Raw genomic sequence first — 19,857 nt, 5'->3', positions numbered from 1 at the left:
AAAATAAACACAACGCCTCCATTGTCAATCACTGGTAACATTGACGTCCCACATCAAAATACTGAATAAAAGAATTTCTTTTTAAAATAGATTATCGAGAAAAGTAGTGACGTTGAAGTTAAACAAGTCCTATATAAAGCCGATTACCCCCTAGGGTGTTTAAGATTAATTAATCTCAGCTGTTGTTATCTTTACACATTTCTAAGGATTTTTAAACCAATTCATAATGCATTGTACACCCTATGTCTACTATTTACGTTTACTGGTCTATGTGTGTGTGTGTGTGTGTGTGTGTGTGTGTGGTTGTGTGTGTTTATTAATCCTCGTCTAGATATGAATCTCCATTCAGCCAGGTGAGGGAGTTCAGGTGTAATGTATACCTGGGGGTTTGTCTTTGAACCCGTCATGGCCGTGCAACCACAAACAACAACCTGTGTGTGTGTTGTATTGTGTATCCTAAAACCAAGTCTTATTCCTCAAAAAGCCCTTTAACGTTATGGGGACCAGTGTTTTGTCCCCACAAAGCTGTCAGGTCCCCATAAGTATACTGTATTCACAGCTTTTGGTCCCCAAAAATGTAGCTAAACCTGGTCCACACACACACACACACACACACACACACAGTTGAAGCTGCTCTCTGGCCAGTGAGTGAGTGAGTGAGCTATTTTGGGAACAAGAGGAGCCGGCTAAATAAATAGGAGAGGCAACTGCTGCACTCTGTTGACAAACACGCTGACCCCGGCTACAGCGCCAAACCCTTACCAGCCTACATCTTACACTTCCCTCACAATGGCAGATATTTGAAAGTTGAGGAAAAATCAAGATGATAAAGAGCCAACGTAAAGAAAGCAGCCGTATTTAGCGGTGCAGGTCGGCACAATGATTGCCTGTCCCCCCTCATTAGCGGCCGTTTGGGGCCACGGTGGGCAACGGGGAACAGAGCCAGCGGACCAGCAGACCGGCAGAGGCCCTCCACTCCGTAATGAGTGGAGTTAAAGCCGAGAGCACGAGGCGCAGGGTGCAGATGGAGGGAACGGTGCCAGGTAGCGCTAAGCTGCAAGGCCCTTCAGTCAGGGTGCTACAATGAGCGCTGTGCCGGTTATTAACTGGCTAAATAGATGTTTTGAAGCTGCAGAAAACAACATAATGGGAGTGTGTGTAGCTGTGTAAATGTGTACATTTAGGACTATTATACCACACTATTTATTACTGAACTAAAACGGCATCCCTTTTTTGGGGGGGGCGGCCGTTCAATCTATGCATTTTTTTGTCAGCTTTGTTAGATTTTTTTTATGTTTCATTTTGTACTATTTTGATCGCAAAAAAAAAATTGTCAAATGCAAAACGCGTTTTACACGTAAGAATTTCTTTTTTACATATGAAATGTCAAATGTGATGTAACTCACATTTAGGTACATGTGGTTTTTGGGGGGCTATCATATTTCCCACGCAATTTAATCTGCATCTGCGTTTGAAAGCTGCAATATAAAAACTTTCCATGACTAAAGATGTTATACAAAGATGAAGACAGGAGCTTTTTTTATAATTATTATACATATTTCTTTACAAAGCTCTTTGAACAGTTAGATCTGACAGTGTTTTACACAGAAACCTGATAACAAGAGCCCTTTGTTAAAGGGGACGTTACAGCGCTACACCTGCCAAAAGCTGTCTTACACCTGCTTACAGCCACACAGCCAGGTATGAGGAGAAAGTGGGCCAAGAGTGCTGCCAGGGGCAGCGAGCTACGGCATTTTATGGGTGCATGCCAGGGGACGGAGTGACCCAGTTTTTGAAAATATCCCCCTGCAAGGCCTTTAAACGCAGCCACTACTCCCTCGTAAACAGGATTCTGTATCACTCTGGGAGTTCCTCTCATGGAGCCTGTTTGAAATACCTCTTCCCATGAGGATTAAACACGGTTGCAAATACAAGTTACAGGCTGGGAGACTGAGTCAACGCTTTAGTTGAGGACGGAGATCTTCAACAGGGGGTCCTCAGAATTACTCAGGGGCGGGCTGCCAAATTATTGTTTGCTATTTTTTTGAAAGTTAAAATCTCTGAAAACATGTATGTTCAACATTAAAACATGATGTATACATATCCATTCATTTACTTAGTTTAATATGCAGCTCGGTTTTATACGTAGATATGTAGTCGGGGGTCCCAGCTCCGTCGCTCTTTCAGCTAAAGGGTATTTTTCAACAGGATTTGAAGAGTTATATCTGTTTTACGGCTCTTTATATTTGTATTGTTCACTGTAATCTTCTTCTTTTTTTTTAGGTAGACAATGTTTAGGTCTGTCCAGGGACACCGGATGAAAAATAGGCTTTTGGCTAATTTTGGTGCATTTGCAGCAATGTTGATTAATATGTACACTGTCCTTGTCAAATAAATAAATAAATAAATCTATTCACCCAATTTAATATGCAGCTCAGATTTATCCAAGATATGTAGTAGGGGGTCCCAGCTCCGTCGCTCTTTCAGCTAAACGGTTAATTATATTTAATGTGTACTCTCCCAATGGGGAAATTACAATTAACTCTCTGTTGTTATTACACACTACACACAGGCCTGAACTACACACACCTACTCAGGTCCTACACAAGCACTAATGGAGAGAAGTCAAAGCTGTGACTACTGTACAGGTGCCCTAAGCGGTTTGGGGGGGGTGAACTGGCATTTCTCCAGCTGCCATTCCACACTCCGTACTTGGGTTCGTACGGGGCCTTGACCCAGCGACCCCAACCCAACCCCCTACGGACTGAGCTACTGCCCCCACTTCAAAAAACGTTGAAGACCCCTGGTTTAAGAGACCAAAAGTTCCACACAACCACAAACCAATAGGGAGACAATCAAGCGACCAAAGCCTTATGCAAAAGTTGGAATTGAAGAAGTGACTGACTGCTGCTCATCAGTCTTGTCACAGATGATGAATAGTGCTGGTCAGGGTTCAACTGCAGGGAGTGAGTGATCGCTTCACACTGAGATACACCTGACGGACGTGGTATTATCACCTCTGGATAGGCCTAGAAGACATACTGGATCCTACTGGAACATCTGTCTGATTTATGATTTAGAAAAGGTATGCTCGCAAAACATTGCTAATTGCTAAAGGTTAGTCAGTGTGAACGAGTGAGGAGGAACAGCCCCACAGTGGACCATGATGTATGCAACATTTGATAGTAAATTCTCCAAAATGAAGTTATAAACTTTCACTTTCAGTCACTGTTTGCATGGCAATAACCAGATGAACAATCTGAAGAATCTGCAGAACAAACCATACGTTTCACAGTGTCAGGGCTGACTTTAATACCCATCCCTCCACTTTATTACCTTTGTCATGTCATGTCTTTGTTTGTCTGTCGGCAGGATTACAAAAAAACTACCCGTCTGTCATGAACCTGGGTGGAAGGGTGTTGCATGGGCAACGTACGAACCCATTACATTTTGGAGCGGATCCGAATCACTGTCACTTCCGAGGTGAGGCATTCGTGGTCCAATTATATTGTCAGAATAATTGGAAAAATGAGTTCATAACTGCTAAAATTCACATGAACCTTGAGTCAGAACGTAAACTGTGAGATTAAGGGCACGTCTTGGCCCTTCTATTATCCTTTTATTGTCCATAAAGTATGATAATAATCTTTGTTTAAATTGCAATTTGCAGGCAAAGAGCACAAGTTTCTTTCAATTAAAATAAGGAGCAACAACAGGATAGAGGCTACTTCAAGAACAATAAAACATTAATTGATAAAAGATATCTAAAGGTGTGGCAAAGGGCCGTGCAAAACAGGAGGAAAGACATTAAGAGAATGACGCCTGGTGGTAGAGAGCAACAACATATCTGCAGTTCAGACAGCACGTCAGCTCTATAACAAAAGTTAAATCTACAAGTTATTTCCTTCAAAGATGTGTCTGCACATACGAACAATAAGCTGTGGCACTCCTGTAGCCAGAGGCTGCGTTTTCCTCAAAGCAGTGGCATCATAACTGTTGGCATAAAAAAGGAAACAGGACAAATAATAGAAGCTCAGAGAGCAAAAGGAGGGAGGTGTGGATGAGGTAGCTACCTGTGCTGCCGGATTTACCTGGCTGGCACGGAGGACGGAGCGAAGGATGTGTGTGAGACAAAGAAAAGTGTTGGGGGGGGGGGGGGGGGGGGGGGGGGGGGGAGAACCGTGCGGAGGTAGGTATTTGTAATTACAGGGCCAGGCAGAGACACAGTGAGGCGGTAATAGCACACAATAACTCACACACATGTGATGTGCCAATGATAGTGTTCCTATCATAGTGGGGTGTTGGTGGGCTGGGGCCAGGGGTTTACCTCGTCCCGGGTACGGTAGTCTTGCTTTGCCAGACCATCCACACGCTGCCGAGCAGAGGAGGCTCAAGACACTGAAGGCCAGATTTACTAAGGTGCATTACATAATATGTAAATTGTTGTTGTGATGTGTTTCAGTAGGCTACATGTCACTTTGTTTGTTGTTAATAGTGTAACTACTAGGTCTACGTCAGCTGTAAGGTGAAGTGTGCAGCATTTTACTTCAAGGCATTTATCCCCATGGGACAATGAAATATATATTTTTTAATTTTATACTTTTTATGGAACCCCAATGGAGAAATTCCAAGTACAACCCACACTCCGTACGTGGACTTGAACCAGCAACCCAACGGTTCCCAACCCAACTCCCTACAGACTTAGTTACTGCCACCCCTAAGTTAGCTCTAAAGTAGACAAAGTGGTCTCCATAAAATTTGCCGGACCATTCACACGCTGCGGAGCAGAGGAGGGTCTGGCTAGTCGAAAAACTAGAGGAAAACGTGCTCTGGTTTATTGGTATTTCTTTAAACCAATCACAATCATCATTGGTGGCACTAAGCTCCGCACAGTGTCGCTGTAGACAGAAATCTCTCTTTCTGATTGGACAGATAGTCTAGCTAGCTGTCTGGATTTACCCTGCAGAGATCTGAGGACCGGGTAACCATAGTCCTCAGAAATCCACCGGAGGTTAGAACACCAACATAAAGAAAGCAAAAAAGTTTTGATCGTTTAGAGAGTATTAGCCAAGCATTTCCCCCTTCACAATGCAGAGAGTTAAAGCTAATTCTGCCATGCTAAAGGTAAACTCAAACAGGATATAAGTGCTGTGCACACATTTGTTTTGGTTTGGTTTACATTAGCTGCCGGCCACGCAGACGTCAGGCTGCTACAAAAAGGGCAAACATCTGCACCTGCAGCTTCACTACCCAGAACAATGGCGTTAAATGTGTTAAATGTTAAATGCCGAGGAATGTAGTTAACGTCTCGAATAAAGAACATTAGTGGTAATTAGAAAGTCACTCTAAAACTGTCACACACACACACACACACACACACACAGGGGCGGCTGTTCAGACCACCACCACAGTAAACTGACAAACAAAAAAGATGTGTTGGCCCTGCACAGGCACGTATGATAATTGCAGTGGAAAATGTTTGACTTAAAGGGCAGATGCTGGTGTCTAATGCCAAAGTAATGATGTTGCACGGGGGGGGTATCCACGCAAGGCGGGAATTGTACCTGTCAGGACTTCTAAGCAATCAGGGTGGTGGCGGGGGGGGGGTTGTTAAGTTGACATGGTTTATGTTTTAAAATCAACATCAACACAAACTGTATTCTATGTTTTATTTTTTTTTATTGTCTTGCTTTATTCTTGTCCTTGATGTCAAGCTCTTTGGATTCCTGCTGGTTGCTGCAAAGTGCTTCAGTATACAAATTAATGTGGGGCGTGGTGGCAAATGAATGTGGGCGCAGTGGATATGACACATGCACGCAGTGGATATGACACATGCACGTGTGGGAGACCAGGGTTCGGTTCCCACTGCGATACATCAAGAGCAAGACACTTAACCCCTAGTTGCTCCAGAGGCGTACGACCTCTGACATATAAAGCAATCGTGAATTGCTTTGGAGAAAAGCATCAGCTTAAGGACATGTAGTGTAATGTTGATTGATTGAACATCATGATGTTAGAAAATCCTGATGAAACTTCAGACCAAAAACATGAAGGCCTTGACTGAAGCTGTGTACGTCATACAAAGACGCTGAAACACCTTGTACAGCTGAGGGTATTCTCTGACATCACACACGTCGTTTAATCCTTTGTTAATACTGATTACTGCAGCTTCAAATTGCCATATTTGTCCACATCTAACACAAAGATGAGGGACATTTGGCACAATTGCCCCTTTTTCCTATCACCATAACAACAACGTGTCATTGACGGGATTGTAAACTGCTCATCAGATCTCAGCAGGGTTCATCCAGACAGATAGGTAAAAACCAAAACTTTATTCCTTTACCCTGTACTGTGTGTGTATTCACATACACACACAGTACTATGCATTAGGATCAGTGGACAGCTTCTGGGAGCAAATTAGGTTTCGGTGTCTTGCTCAGGGCAACGAGCGACAAGTTTGAAAGAGACAAGATATACAAAATTAAGCAAGACAAAGGAAGAATGAAAGACAAGACATACAGACGCGAAAACCCAACAAGTGGGGCGAAGTAGATGTGAAGTCTAATCCTTCTGAAGTGCAAACAGCCCCGAGGGGAGTGATGGCATTAAGGAGAAAGGACAGGGCACGTCCAACAAGCTAAGACATCTCTCGCACCGAGCGTCCCGCCAGCCAAACACTGCCCCACCTCAGCTCTCTCTGACAGGCACAGACCTACCCCCCCGGGCCTGGCACACGGATCAGAGGGGGAAAGAAACCGATTACAATCACATCCGTTACTGAGTTCAAAAGAATTATGTAAACCAAATAGGGCTCCAACGTTGTTTGGCGCTGTTGCTTTGGCAAAAGTACCTGTCGCCAAACTCAAAGCGAATGAAGCTTTGTGCCATTATCAAATTGCAAAAGACAGTGATTTCATTAAATAAGTGTAATAAATAAAAACAAGATATTAAATAAGTATAAATATCAAAAAGTGTATCCCACTGTGGTTAAAAAGTTACAAAGTAGCTTCAACTTTTTGCTTTTACATTTCATTCTTATGACTGTAGTTTAACTTGTACTTAAGTAAAAGTACATCAAAGTACTTTTACTTAACCCTCATGTTGTCCTCGGGTCAAATTGTCCCGTTTTCCTATATCAATGTTCTTTTTAATTACCTAAAATAACAAGCGTGATTTCACATAACGCTTAATTTGGGGTCTTATTCAATTTTATAGCATTTGAAAAAGTGGTTTTGAAATAGTATTGAGTATTGAGTCTGTGATTATCCATCAACATCCATTCCTTTAATTTTAGTCTAAATAATTCCTTATTTCTGCTTTTCTAACTCAAACATTAGATACCATTTCCTATAAATGAGGTTTATTGACCATAAAGTCCAAACATAACTGTAGAACTGAAGTTAATAGGTTAGTGTTACGTAGAGTTGAACATTGATAACAAAAAAGGGACAAATGTAAGAAAAAAGCATAAAAACGTCAATGAAAAGCATCAACAAAGGTGTTGATTTTCAATTGTGACGGGAAGACAACACGAGGGTTAAGTAGAATAAGTAGATGTTTGTAGTTTGTAGTGTTTTTGCTCGTCTTCCTTTCACGGGAGGCGGAAAAGCAAATACAAAGTGCGACAAACATATCTGGAGAGCGGGGCGGAGGAATGTTAAGCCGACGCCGCGGCCGAGAGTCCCCCCCCCCCCACTGCTTTTGTGCTCCGACAACCTCTGACCCCCGGAGTTGACCGCGACCGATCGGGGGACAAACTGACAGCGTGTGCTTTGTCAATAGAGAAGGGGGGGGGGGGATGGCGGTGCCAAGCACTCTGCAGATGAAGGGGGGATGATGGCGGTGACATGTTTCCTTATCCCGTCCTGTCACGTGTTGCCACAACCTTTTAAATTGGCTCAACATAAACCAATACATTAGATGACTTCAACATCAAAATTCCAGTTTTTACCAACGCTTAACGGCTGCCAAGACTCACTGCGGCCTTCAGGGCCATATCAGCTGCAAAGACACCCAAATAAAGTCGGAATACAATACACACATAGAGCAGAAAATCACTGATCTAATCAAAATGTTAGGAGCTATTGAAGAGGAGCAACAACCAAGTCAGATATCAGATTGATTACAGTGAGCCAATTTAAATTGTCCTCATCCATCATTTCCAAAGTAGCTGCTCCACATCTGCACCTCAAACAAAAAAACTGTTCATACCTGTACACAAGACTAGAGTTCATTCCAGGGAATGCACGGGAAGATGGATGCGAAAGCATGACAGGTGGAATTTCTTTTAGGAGGATTGCGCAACGCTAACACAGTTACCAAGTAAAAAAGGAAACTATCACCAGGTGCAATCTGTCAACAGCTCCACCGACTCACCTTACTCACTCTGTTGTTTTTGGATGTTTTAACAAATGCTTTTTAGGACCGGAGCATCGCAGCGATTGCGTAATGTTCCTCCGAACTATAAACATGGCCCATGCAAAGTTCTTTGTATCTGGAATAAGTATCCCTAAGGTCATTGTCTTTGGATGGAAAGCTAATAATTCTAGCCAAACATTTGTACTCTGTCCCTTTTCTCCCTCTTCTGTGAGTTTACATAGTTGTAAAGTCATATCTTTGAGTTCAGGACAGGCGGTCGGACAAAAAAAAAGGCATTTTAAGACGTCACTGTTGCCTTTTAAAAGGGCATTTTTCAGTATTTTCAGCCATTTTATAGACTAATCAATGACTCAGGTCATGGAAAAAGAAATCAGCATTATTCAACATGGAATACATTTCTTAGTTGCAGCAGAAGTGATATTTCTGGTGTTTAAAAGGGCAAAAAACCTTCTAGACAACATGAAAAAGCCACTCTTCAAGAGAGATAAAACTTCCGAGTTCTGTGTTGTGTTCAGGTACTCGCCTGAACGTCTCTTTCTACATACTTGATATTTGGTTTCACACATTAGTCTCTTCTGACTCCCGATTAGCTTTATTTGTCTACTACTGCTGTGGCATTTAAAGTCATGTGTCCTCTTGAAAATTGTTTTTGGGAGGGAATTTCCTCTAAAAACAACCTTTACCCCACCTGCACTAACAACACACACATACACAGAGACATATAGGATTTTATGGGGTTGGGAAACATGCACAAACGCATGGAAGCACCACACAGGTAGCAGAGTCTTAACTGTGGGCGTGGGAGAGGACTAGCAGGGGCTTTTCAACGGTACGTTAAACCTGCTATGTGTGGTTTATAGGCTCCCTAATGCACTTACTGACAAAGTATGTTCCTCTGATGAAACTACAGAGAGAGAGAGAAAAGTGGGGGGGGACCGGAGGGGGGTGGCGGGGAAGGAAAAGGGATATTCCAGCTTTAAAAACACGCAAAGAAACTAGGTCTATGCTGAGAGAGTGAGCGGGACAGAGAGTTTGAGTGCACAAAGTGGCACAGGAGGTGAATTAAAGGTAGAGAAAGAAGTGAAAGGGAGAGATGAAATAATTTAAAAGGAAAGAGACATTTGCATCCTGACTCCTCCAGACACACGACATGCACCACAAACACATGAATGAACATATCGGCCATTATAAATGCCGATACCAACAGATCGGGAAACGCCTAATATCGGCCCGCCGATATATCGGTCGGACTCTGATGGAAAACCCTTACATATTTTAAACCAAGAGTGAAGGACTAATAAAAGTAGGCGTAAATCGGTTTGACATGTCTGTCCACACCATAATTATGTGGTTTTGGTGCTTGAACACCTTCTTTTCCTCTCATACAGCAGAAAAGGAAACGTGTAATCAATGTTTGCACGTAATGAATCAGGAGCCGTAGACGATGGGCTTAAGACTAACCTGCAGATCCCTCGGGCTGCCCCTAACCATAGGTTTCAGTCTCAATTCATGACATTGATTTATCAATCAATCAACTGTTTGACATTTAAGCCACTGGAAGCAGTAAACATTTGGCTATTTTGCCTGAAAAATGACAAAAATTGATTGATTGATTATCAATAGAGTTGAAGATTGTTTTAAGTCAACAGAGCTTCTGTGTCCAGAGCATTTAAAGTGTTGAAAAAGAGGGGAGATAAGAGATAAGAAGGGTGAAGGGGTTGTTGGGGGGGACCACCACTCCCAAATCAAACCACAAATCAACTTGTAATGGATTGTTTGACCTGTGAAAGCGGTAAAGGGCAAAAAGTGATAGGAAGAAGGGGTGTGAGGGGGTAATGACTGGGCTGGGGAGGGAAGGAGGGAGGGAGGAGGGCAGAAGGGAAAGGAAGGAGGAGGTGGGGGACCCCAATCAAGCAGTGATCAGTCGCCTCACTTAGCGTTTGTGGAATGTTCCAGCCTATAGCACCTGCAGGGAGTAGGAGGCAGCCTGACAAGTCCTGCCAAGCTCTGGAGGAATTCAAGAGAGGGGGGGGAGGGAGGAGAGGGGGAGTTAATGGATGACCCAGCACCGTTTGACAGTGTGCACGTTTTCAGCTACATTTCTGCACCAAAACCAGCTCTCTAACATTAGCTCGTCACTTAAGAAGATCCAACTTTTTCTGCAACAATCTGACGTTAAATGCATCTCAGCAGCTTCATCACATCAATGTATCTCCAAGAATCCCCAACTGTCACTTTGTTGCACAGTTAGGAAACCAAATATTGCAAAAATTACAAGTGAAGTATCCAGCTATGCTCAGTAATCTCTCCCACGCTTGTGTTGTTTGACCGATCCACAGACGGTGAATACTTCACCTTTGGTTTTGGGAAATTATGACGACAACTTTTCACTATTTCCTGACAGTTACTGTAATGCTGGGTTGATAATCACAATGATGCATTGGACATGTCAGGGAAGTCTGAAGAGTCAGCTAATTAATTATCATGTCACACAAACATAAATGGAAACCAGTGGGCATGCGAAACAGTCAAAAAAGTAGATCAGCCGGGGGTAACGCTTGCAATGGTGACGTCTACCTGCCAAAGGACGACAAAAGTTTCTATTTGTCCCATGAACTACGAACATACAACATATCCAAGGGTGTCAAACTTAAAACCCTCATGCGTCACCAGAGTGAGATTAAACAGTTATGTACACATGTGTACAACCCATCTATCTTGCATACCAACAAATGTTGAGAGTACATTTTCTAACCGTCCAGGTGCTACAGTACAGAATCCCTCGCTCCAACCTTTGACTCCGTCCTCTCCTTCCCGTCATGCCTCCTCCCCTCTCCTCACCATTCCTCCTCACCCGGGTGTGATGTTTCCCCTGTGCCAACAGCTGCGTCAACCCCTACAGACACTTCTGGCTCTCTTTGGATGTTCACTGAAACATCATTTTCAAACAAAAAAGACTGAGTGGGCACTCAGCTACACATTAAAATAATCCATCAATATAACGACCAGGCTAAAAAATAAGAAAGAAGTGAGCTACCTAAAAGAACTGCTGTGGGTTAAGGTTTGATTGATATTGATAAAAATAAAGCTAAGTAGTCCAAAAGATACACATGTTTTAAATGTAGCTTATTTTAGGGCAATGTGGCTCAATAAAATGGTAGCACAGCAGCTTGTAGCCTGAGAAGAATCAACTCAGTTAGCCTGAACAAACTCAGTCGGTTTTAGCATCATAATTAGCCAGTACTGACAAGCTAAACAATGCTAACACGCTACTCCAAAGGAAACACATATTTCCAAATTTTCTGTGGTTAATATGGCTCCATAAACTTTTGTGCATGTTTTAGCTCTTACCTCCTGGTAGCACTTGTAGCTTAGAAGAGTCACTTCAGGTAGTTAAGCATCACTAACTAGCTAGCAAACTCACAAACTAAACAATGCTAACACATCTCTCCTAGCCACTCCCAAAGCTGGGCTTGATGGAGTTTTTTCCTCCAACGTCGCCTTCCAGGCAGCTAACCCTAACCTTAACCCTAAAAATAACCATTGCCACGCTGCCTGGAAGGAGATGTTGGGGGTAAAAAACACCAAACACCCAAAGCTAGCTTCTTCTTGACATGCTAACTGGTAAACAGATACTATGGTTAGCTAGCTACCAAGCTAAGCACACAGCTCAACTGTTTTTAACCGAAACGGAAAAGAAATAAACTGCGAGTTGCAACATGTTTTTTGTAATTTGCAACAAAAAATGCAATGACATCTGGCTTCCGTTTTTCAGTCAACATATTTTTGACATTTTTAAGTTGCTTTCCCACCAACTCCCACTAGTGACAACTAAAGAATATTTTTTTAATGTTTTTAAATGGTATATAACCGTATTGTATTACAGTATTGTTCCAATGTTAGCTACTGCTAAGTGCTAATGCTGTTTTGTTGCAAGACAACACTAATGTGTGCAACCCTTGGGTCAAATTCCTGGGAAAACGGGAACTGTAAAATATTCAGAACTGTAACTTTAATACAAAATAATCCCAGTTTACACATTAACCAAATTCAACACATCCATTCCTGTATGAAGCACATTTCAAGATATACAACTTCTATATAATATGCTCTAGCAAATCTGCTGTTGTTTGCAAAGAGAGAAACATGGGCTGTGTTGTTATGTCTGTAAGTTACAAATGTACTTTAACTTTATGTCAACACAAGTATGTGTGTGTATAGTCTTATCTGATTATACTGATAACCCCTAATAAAGACCCTGTCAATTCAGCCAAAAACACATTCTATAACTCTGGGCTGGACCACTGCCTCACCACGGAGATGCCCAAAAAAGACACGGTTACCAAGGTTACAGCCCAGACCACCCAATGATCATCTGTCAGTCAGTCAGTCACAAGCACACACACACACACACACACACACACACACACACACACACACACACACACACACACACACACGTATCTATCCACTCAGCCACCCCCTCACACACACACACGTATACAACACAAAACAACAGGGAGGTGGGGAGTGGGCGGAGGAGTCAATTCAAAGTCAATGCAGCTCCATCACATGAGCCCTATTGAGACGCAGGAAGCTTCTTGCTGCTGATTCGCTTTTATGTTTCCCCATTAGCGTCTTTGTCCCCGCCAACGACAACGTCGGCTAGCAGATGGTTGAGGGTTTGAGTCCCTGATGAAGTTCATCAAAGGTCAATTTTTGCACCACGTGCCAGAAATGTCGTGAAATTATGATGACATCATAAGCAGCAGTTGAATGTGAATGGGAAAGAAGAGCCGTAGCCTATCCCAACAAAGCTTCAACAATAGGTATCCTTAGTATCCGAATGCTCATTGAGTGTTGTTCAAAGAAAAGGTGATGTTACACGGTGGTAAACATGTCCCCGTCCCAGCTGTTTTGAAATGTGTTGGAGGCATCAAATTCAAAATGAGTGAATGTTTGCTAAAGGTTTGAACATTAAATGTATTGTCTTTGTAGTTTAGTCAATTGACTATAGATTGAAAAGGACTTGCAAATCATTGTAGTCTGTTTTTATTTACGTTTTACACCACGTCCCAACTTCATTGGAGTTGGGGTTTGTACATTTACTCCTTCAAGTGCAATGTCTACTTGAGTATTCTCTTTAAATGCAACTTTATATAGCTTTCTACACCAGATATTTCTTTTTTTCCTCCATTTCATTTACTTTACAGCCTTAATTACTAGTTACGTTGTATACTTTTACATCTTAAACATTAAAATAGGATGCATTGGTGTAGATTTAACTACCAACTAATATATAAAGTTGTTAAAAATAACTAAAGTACTACGTACATATTATTTCAATGAGAAAACATATAAAACAAGACTGCATAATGAGTACATTTACTTAAGATACTTTAGGCACATTCTGCTAGATACGTCTTTACTTTCACTTTTTAAATCCAATTTAAAAATGACTTGTAATTGTAATTTTTCTTTTGAAATGTTGCTACTTTTGTGGAGCCGCGCTCCCAGGGAAAGCCTATTTTACCCTCTGAAGAATTTAGAAATGTGAAATGTTATTGAGCAGGGGACAGATGAATGGGCAAAAAAGTATCCCTAAAGACCAAAAAAAGAGAAGAAAGTATGCTGAAAACGCAAAAAAATAAGTACCCAAACGGCAAAAGCTAGCAATCGTGGAGGAGCATCTGCAGAACGAGCTAAAGGAGCTAAAGCCGATGTCTAGGATGACAACGACAGCCTGAGAAAAGAAGTATTGCTACTTTAACTAAAAAGAAAAAAAAGATCTCAACACTTCCACTGATTATAAAATAGTATTTTATCAATACTGGATGAAATCTGATGACGTTTTCAGAGGACGCCAAAGCTAAAGCTGTTACTTTAAAAAGTAATTTAAGAGTAAAATTGAAGTTTTGGGAGCTTTCCCCCCAACATGCTGCACAGATGTTATGGGAGATATACTGTACAGTAGCTAACATTTTTTGGGATCCTCCTCAACCAAAAGCCCTGCCCAACTAACAAGAAAGAAGCCATGTGGCCTCCTATCAGTCTGAATGGCCCCATCAAACAGCACCGCAGCTCTTTCTCATTCTAATGAGGGAGTCATCGCCGTAGTGCTGCATGGACTCTCTTCTTCACAACGTATCCTGACCCTCGTCATCACAGATGGCCAGCGTGTGTCTCAATTAAGTACTTAAAAACAATTTAACCCCACTCTACTGTAGAATTTATACGCTGTGTATGAAACTTTTCAGTGTGTCCTAAACTTTTTCAGAACAAGGACCACTTATTCAATGAAGGAAAAAAACCTCATGGACCACCTAACTGCCCGAAATACCCCCCCCCCCCCCCCCCAAAAAAACAAAAGGCCTCCTCAGTTTTCTACAAGTAGCTCGATTCCTCCGGTCAGTCGACAGTAAACCGTAAACTTTATTCATCTGTATTTCCTTCACATGTCACATTGATTGTTTGGGATATTATGACAGATTGTCTGAAGATGTGAGATGGTGTCAGACTTCAATGTTTTCAAAGTCTTTTCAGAGTTTTCTGTTGTCTGCATGAGGAAAAATCATTGCAGCCCCAAATATGCTGACGCATAAGATCAAATATAAAAGGTTTAAAGGCTGCACAAAGACAGAAATAATCCCCGTTTGCTTGCACTGTCTTGCTGCTGCAGATGTGTCCCTGCAGCTGTAGGAAGTCTTATAGGTGTGGCTTGGAAAAAGTTGCCCCAATAATCTTCCTGATTTAAATATTCATCAGCGAGGCGGGGTTTGAATTGCAAATGACTCTGAGCGGGCCCACTCAAATATGAGCTGCTTTTTTTCAGTCCCTGGGGCTGGGACACCCAGTTTAAAGACATCCAGAGACAGTTTTGAAAGTTGGCATATCAATATTCTATAAAATGCCAATCAAAAACACTGCAAAACCCTGACTGAAGTGTCCTTAAAGACTTGTAAAGTGACTGAAGAAGTATTCAGAACTGTGTCTTTTCATGCTGAAGACACCCACAACGTGACGCGTGGAGGACTAACATGTTGGAGACCTGTGCAGAGGTCTCACGTCTCTGATATGGACAACAAGTCACGTTGGACACATGTTAAAGTACACATAATGCAACAATCTGTGCTAAATTATCTCTTTAAAAGTGGCTTTGGTGTTCACATTAGGACAGCTGAGACATTTCCGTGCAATATTTCCATGAAAAGTGTCTTCTGCTGCAGTTGAATGGAGCGTAAAGTCATCGTGTTGCATCTGCGCTGTAAATAAACCGAGCGGAGAGCCACTTCACCTGGAGGAGTGTAAAATAAGCAAATGGGACTTACTCCGTGCGCAGATCCCGCGGCCAAGGCGACTGCTATCACACAAATCCTGTCAGAGAAATACACGTTTGAGTTATTTTTGTTATGTTTTCAGTGATTCTAGCCTCAGTTCCGCCGGAGCTCGGCTCATCTCGCTGCAGGAGAAGCTACCAACGCCGCGGCTGCTTGCACAGCCGAACACTGGAAATACGAAATAGGTTTGGAGCGTGATTTCTAAGAGAGGGAAATAACTTACAGGAGTTTCATTTTGATGGGACTGGCAGAGGGGGAACCGCAGCTCCAGACTCGATCCCCTTGTCTTCACCAACAAGGCACTTCAAACGCGCTCATCGACGGCTCCAAAAAAAACCCTGTCATCCACCCGGAGACACAGAAAGAGAGAGATAAAGTAGTCCCACTGCGCCAAACACAACCCCATATTTCTACACACGTACACACACACACGCACACACACACAGCTTCACGGATTAAACCAAAACCTGCACGTAAAACCTCTCTGTCTGTGGGTGATTTCTGTGGTAAAATGAGAGCTTATCCAACTCACCAAAGTTGCAGAGGTGAAGTCGCTGCTGCGCTCTCCGCGTTGTTGCGCTTCAACTCAGCCAGCGCACCACAGCAGCGGGGAGGGGCGGGGCCAACACATGTCACTCATGCCTCCATACCTTTTGGCTGCAACAAGGAGCTTTTACCCACGCACACAGAGCCATGACCTCTTCAAACTGTATGGTGCAGCAAAGGAGACACGTCTGTCTGGAGAAGGTCTTTAATGGTTTTAATCCATGCAAAAAAAAAAGCAAAACATAAAGAAAATATGTCACTATTAAAGACATTATAAAGACCTTTATGTCTGTGATACTCAATTATGAAACATGCATGAACATTGTATTAAAGGTATCCCCCATAATATCTATTTATGTCCACATATCATGTCCCTAAAACGTATTCTTAATAATGACTGTAGTTTAGCGTGACGTTATGATACTTTATGTAATATTAGCCTCCATAAAACCAATATATTGGTAGTATTATATTATATTAAACATGCTACTAAACAGTACACTTGATTTAATCTCCTGGGGTTGCATGATACTTCTGTTCATATCATACATTTGCAATTAACTAACAAATTGTTTTTCTTTCAATTAAAAAAGGATCCCATAAATATATTACAGGATTATCACAGCTCGGCATTGTCACGGTCATATTTATATCCATAGTGACATCAAATTAAAAACCTAGCTTGAATACCTGAGTCCTGAGCTGCTGCTCTAAACATGGTGCAGACACAGCGTTACTCATGTTGCAAACAGGCCTCTTTTAGCTCTTGAATGTTCTATTTTCGTACAACTTGACCTGAGTTAGCCCTCAACAGCATGATAATTAATCTACTTATAGATGTTGTTGGCATTACACTCATGTTGCTGTTTAAAATGTATATTGTCTTACATAAAGGATTTGTTGTTTCTGTTTTTAGCTGCGGTGTACCACAGGGATTCTTCCTGGGATCTATTGAGTTTTGCACTTTGACGCAGGAATTTGAAGGAATATCTAATGTCATTGCTGCAATAATAATAATAATAATAATGATAATAATAATAATGATAATTCAAACTGGTTCATTATATTCTTAAATCACGATCATCTTTGCACAGTTTCCAGATCTTGTCTCCACTAGTTATAACAACCCTGTCACCCCCCAAAAATCCATCCCTCCTCTCTATCTGGACTTTGATTAAAAACGGATTTGTGATACGTCAAAATCAAACTTAATACGCGACAAAATATGTTTCCCTTGAAATGAAATTGAGAATGCAGTTTAGTTGTATGGGAGCATAATTTCGAGGGGACAGGGATAGTTATACATTGACAAATGGAGATGTGGTTCCTCATTCATATACTGTAAATGGGGTTGACAAAATAATAGAAACACCTGTCAGTTTAACACAAGGCAATTCAACAGTACCAAAAACTACAGACTCCAAAAAAAAAAGTGGATGACATTTCTTTGGTTTCTTTGAAGAAGAATCGCAATCAATCGCAAGACTATTAGATTTGTTTAATACGCTGGAAACTGGCTGTCATGTTAAGATTGTTACATTACATGACAATTACATTATGATGAGGATGATATCAGTGCAAACAACTGCAAAAATGTCAAGAATATCTGAAGACTAAACTCACTCCAAGTCAAACATCCCAAACAAATGACTTATTTCGTATGATCTTTGCTTCCAAGTTTCCTGTTCCCATTTGAGAAATGCAAAGGAATTCAGGAAAATCAGGAAAACGTACTGTGTAGTATTCAAAGTAAAAGTACTCAATGTATAAAAGTCCTCACCTTTTAGAAACTGAAAACTATCCAAACAGTTGTGTGTTTCATGGTCTGATCATTTCAGCAGAACTTGTAGACTGTTATATTGTTGGCTAGTTTCATTTACAATAAAATGTTGTATTTTATAAACTACATGTGTTTTGTGTGCAAAGATCTCAATGTGTAAGGTAACTAGTAACTAAAGCTGTCAGTGGAGTGAAAAGTACAACATATTTTTTGTCTGAAACAGAGAGTAGAAAGTGGCACGAAAACTCAAATTTGTACTTAAGTACAGTACTTGAGTAAATGTACTTAGTTACATTCCACCACTTCACAGGGTCTAACAGAACAGATGTGTTGCTCTTAAACCTCAGCAAGCACAAGTCAACGTCAGAACGCTAACCTGGTGAAACTACACTGCAAAAGCTGGCTTTAAGATATTTGAAATTCAGCTCTGAAACTATCTCTGAATACAAAAAGACAAGTATTTAAGATCACAAGCAAGAAGAGAGAGAGAGAGAGAGAGAGTGAAACTTGTGAAACAGATCATTAACTTCTGGTTACTTTACAACTTCTTGCCCCTATCAAAGAATGTTATCTGCATGTGAGATGTTTTCGTGCCCTCAGGACTTATTGTCAAGAACATTACATGTTGCAATATGCAATGCTACAGTATAAGAAAAGAAACTGTGCAGCTGAAATGTGCGTTTTAGGAGGTTTGGATGCATGTTAGGATGATCTCGCCCATAAGGTTTTAGATATTACAGCCCGTATCAGCAGCTTGTGAACTTAACTTTGCCTATAAATCTCCTTCTTCACACCCAATTTAAAAAGAATGCAAGTAAATGAGAACGAAAGGATGATGTAGCCTACTTCGTTTGAACAAAAAAAAAAAGAAGTTATTTTTTCATTTGTTCCATTTTGCCAGCAGCAGCATCCCTCTGTCAGAAGTCAAAAGTGAGAATTTGGCCTTTCATAATCTGGCAGGAATGCAACAGGTCCGGGCGTATAGAAAATGTCAAATAAAGGTTTAATGTCAACGCTTTTTTTTGTGTGCAGCCTCAGGCGTTGGGTAGGATAGAGGAGGCACCGTATCCATCCGCGCTTGCGAGGTCCTAACACTGTTCAATTATTTTAGAAATTGCAAAGAGAATCCAAAACACATCGTTGCCTGGACTGAAATGTCAGGCATTGATTACATGTTGGGACCACATTTTAAGATGCAAATCATCCGGAGACTTCATTTTTAGGTGAAATGTCTGTCTTGGTGTAAGTGCAGGGGAGCTGATATAAGTGCGCCCTGGGTGTTGGAAGTAGATCCGGCTGGGCAGGTTTGCAAGTCGAGGAGAGGAAAAAGTTAGAGAGGGGGGACAGCAGAGGCGCACGGTGCTAGAGCCAGGACCACTGGAAGCCTCTTGCGAGCGAGCCAACGCGCCGAGAAAGAAGTGTTTTTTTTTTTTCCTATTATTTCTAAGAAAAGCAAGTGTGCAGGGGGGGGGAGGGAAAGCAGGGCTATGACACGCGAGTAGAGAGCCGTTAAGTGTGTGAGTGTTAACGCAGACGGACCCTTGTTTTATTCCCCCCAAGATGAACAGAGACTTGAAGAGCCTGCGCCACCTCGCCGTGCCTCTGCTCTTCCTCGCGCTGAGCGTCGCGGTGCAGCGAGCCGACTCCGCGGTAAGTGCGTTTCCACTTTCTTTCCTTTAGTTTGATTATTTTTGCAGCCATTTAAAGCCATCTGGCGGCTTTTTTTTTGCCCCGCACGAAGCAGCCGAGAGAGCTGCTGCTCTCAGTATACCCGGCGCCGGGACACCACCAGCGAGCCCAACTGTGGGGGGG

At 41.9% G+C, this 19,857-nt stretch overlaps 2 protein-coding genes across 6 annotated transcripts in view; one reads left to right on the top strand and one right to left on the bottom strand.

Annotated features, from left to right (window-relative positions):
- Positions 1 to 16,339, bottom strand: part of col4a6 (collagen, type IV, alpha 6) — a 171,310-nt gene extending 154,971 nt beyond the window's left edge. For all 3 annotated transcript variants that reach the window (XM_032544669.1, XM_032544667.1, XM_032544668.1), the window contains exons 1-3: positions 16,252 to 16,339; positions 15,943 to 16,057; positions 15,711 to 15,756 (exon numbers count right to left, since the gene is read on the bottom strand). In XM_032544669.1, coding sequence (XP_032400560.1) covers positions 15,711 to 15,756; positions 15,943 to 15,953 — 57 coding nt within the window. In that variant the 5' untranslated portion in view covers positions 15,954 to 16,057; positions 16,252 to 16,339. The remainder of the gene's footprint in view (positions 1 to 15,710; positions 15,757 to 15,942; positions 16,058 to 16,251) is intronic.
- A 2,959-nt stretch (positions 16,340 to 19,298) lies between these two features.
- Positions 19,299 to 19,857, top strand: part of col4a5 (collagen, type IV, alpha 5 (Alport syndrome)) — an 82,680-nt gene continuing 82,121 nt past the window's right edge. Inside the window, exon 1 of one of the 3 annotated variants that reach the window (XM_032499377.1) lies at positions 19,299 to 19,695. In XM_032499377.1, coding sequence (XP_032355268.1) covers positions 19,606 to 19,695 — 90 coding nt within the window. In that variant the 5' untranslated portion in view covers positions 19,299 to 19,605. The remainder of the gene's footprint in view (positions 19,696 to 19,857) is intronic. The other 2 variants (XM_032499378.1, XM_032499379.1) reach the window with 2 other exon arrangements.

This window comes from Etheostoma spectabile, chromosome 19 (assembly GCF_008692095.1).
Source record: "Etheostoma spectabile isolate EspeVRDwgs_2016 chromosome 19, UIUC_Espe_1.0, whole genome shotgun sequence".
NCBI lineage: Eukaryota > Metazoa > Chordata > Actinopteri > Perciformes > Percidae > Etheostoma > Etheostoma spectabile.
This window is presented reverse-complemented; position numbering and strand designations above follow the sequence as displayed.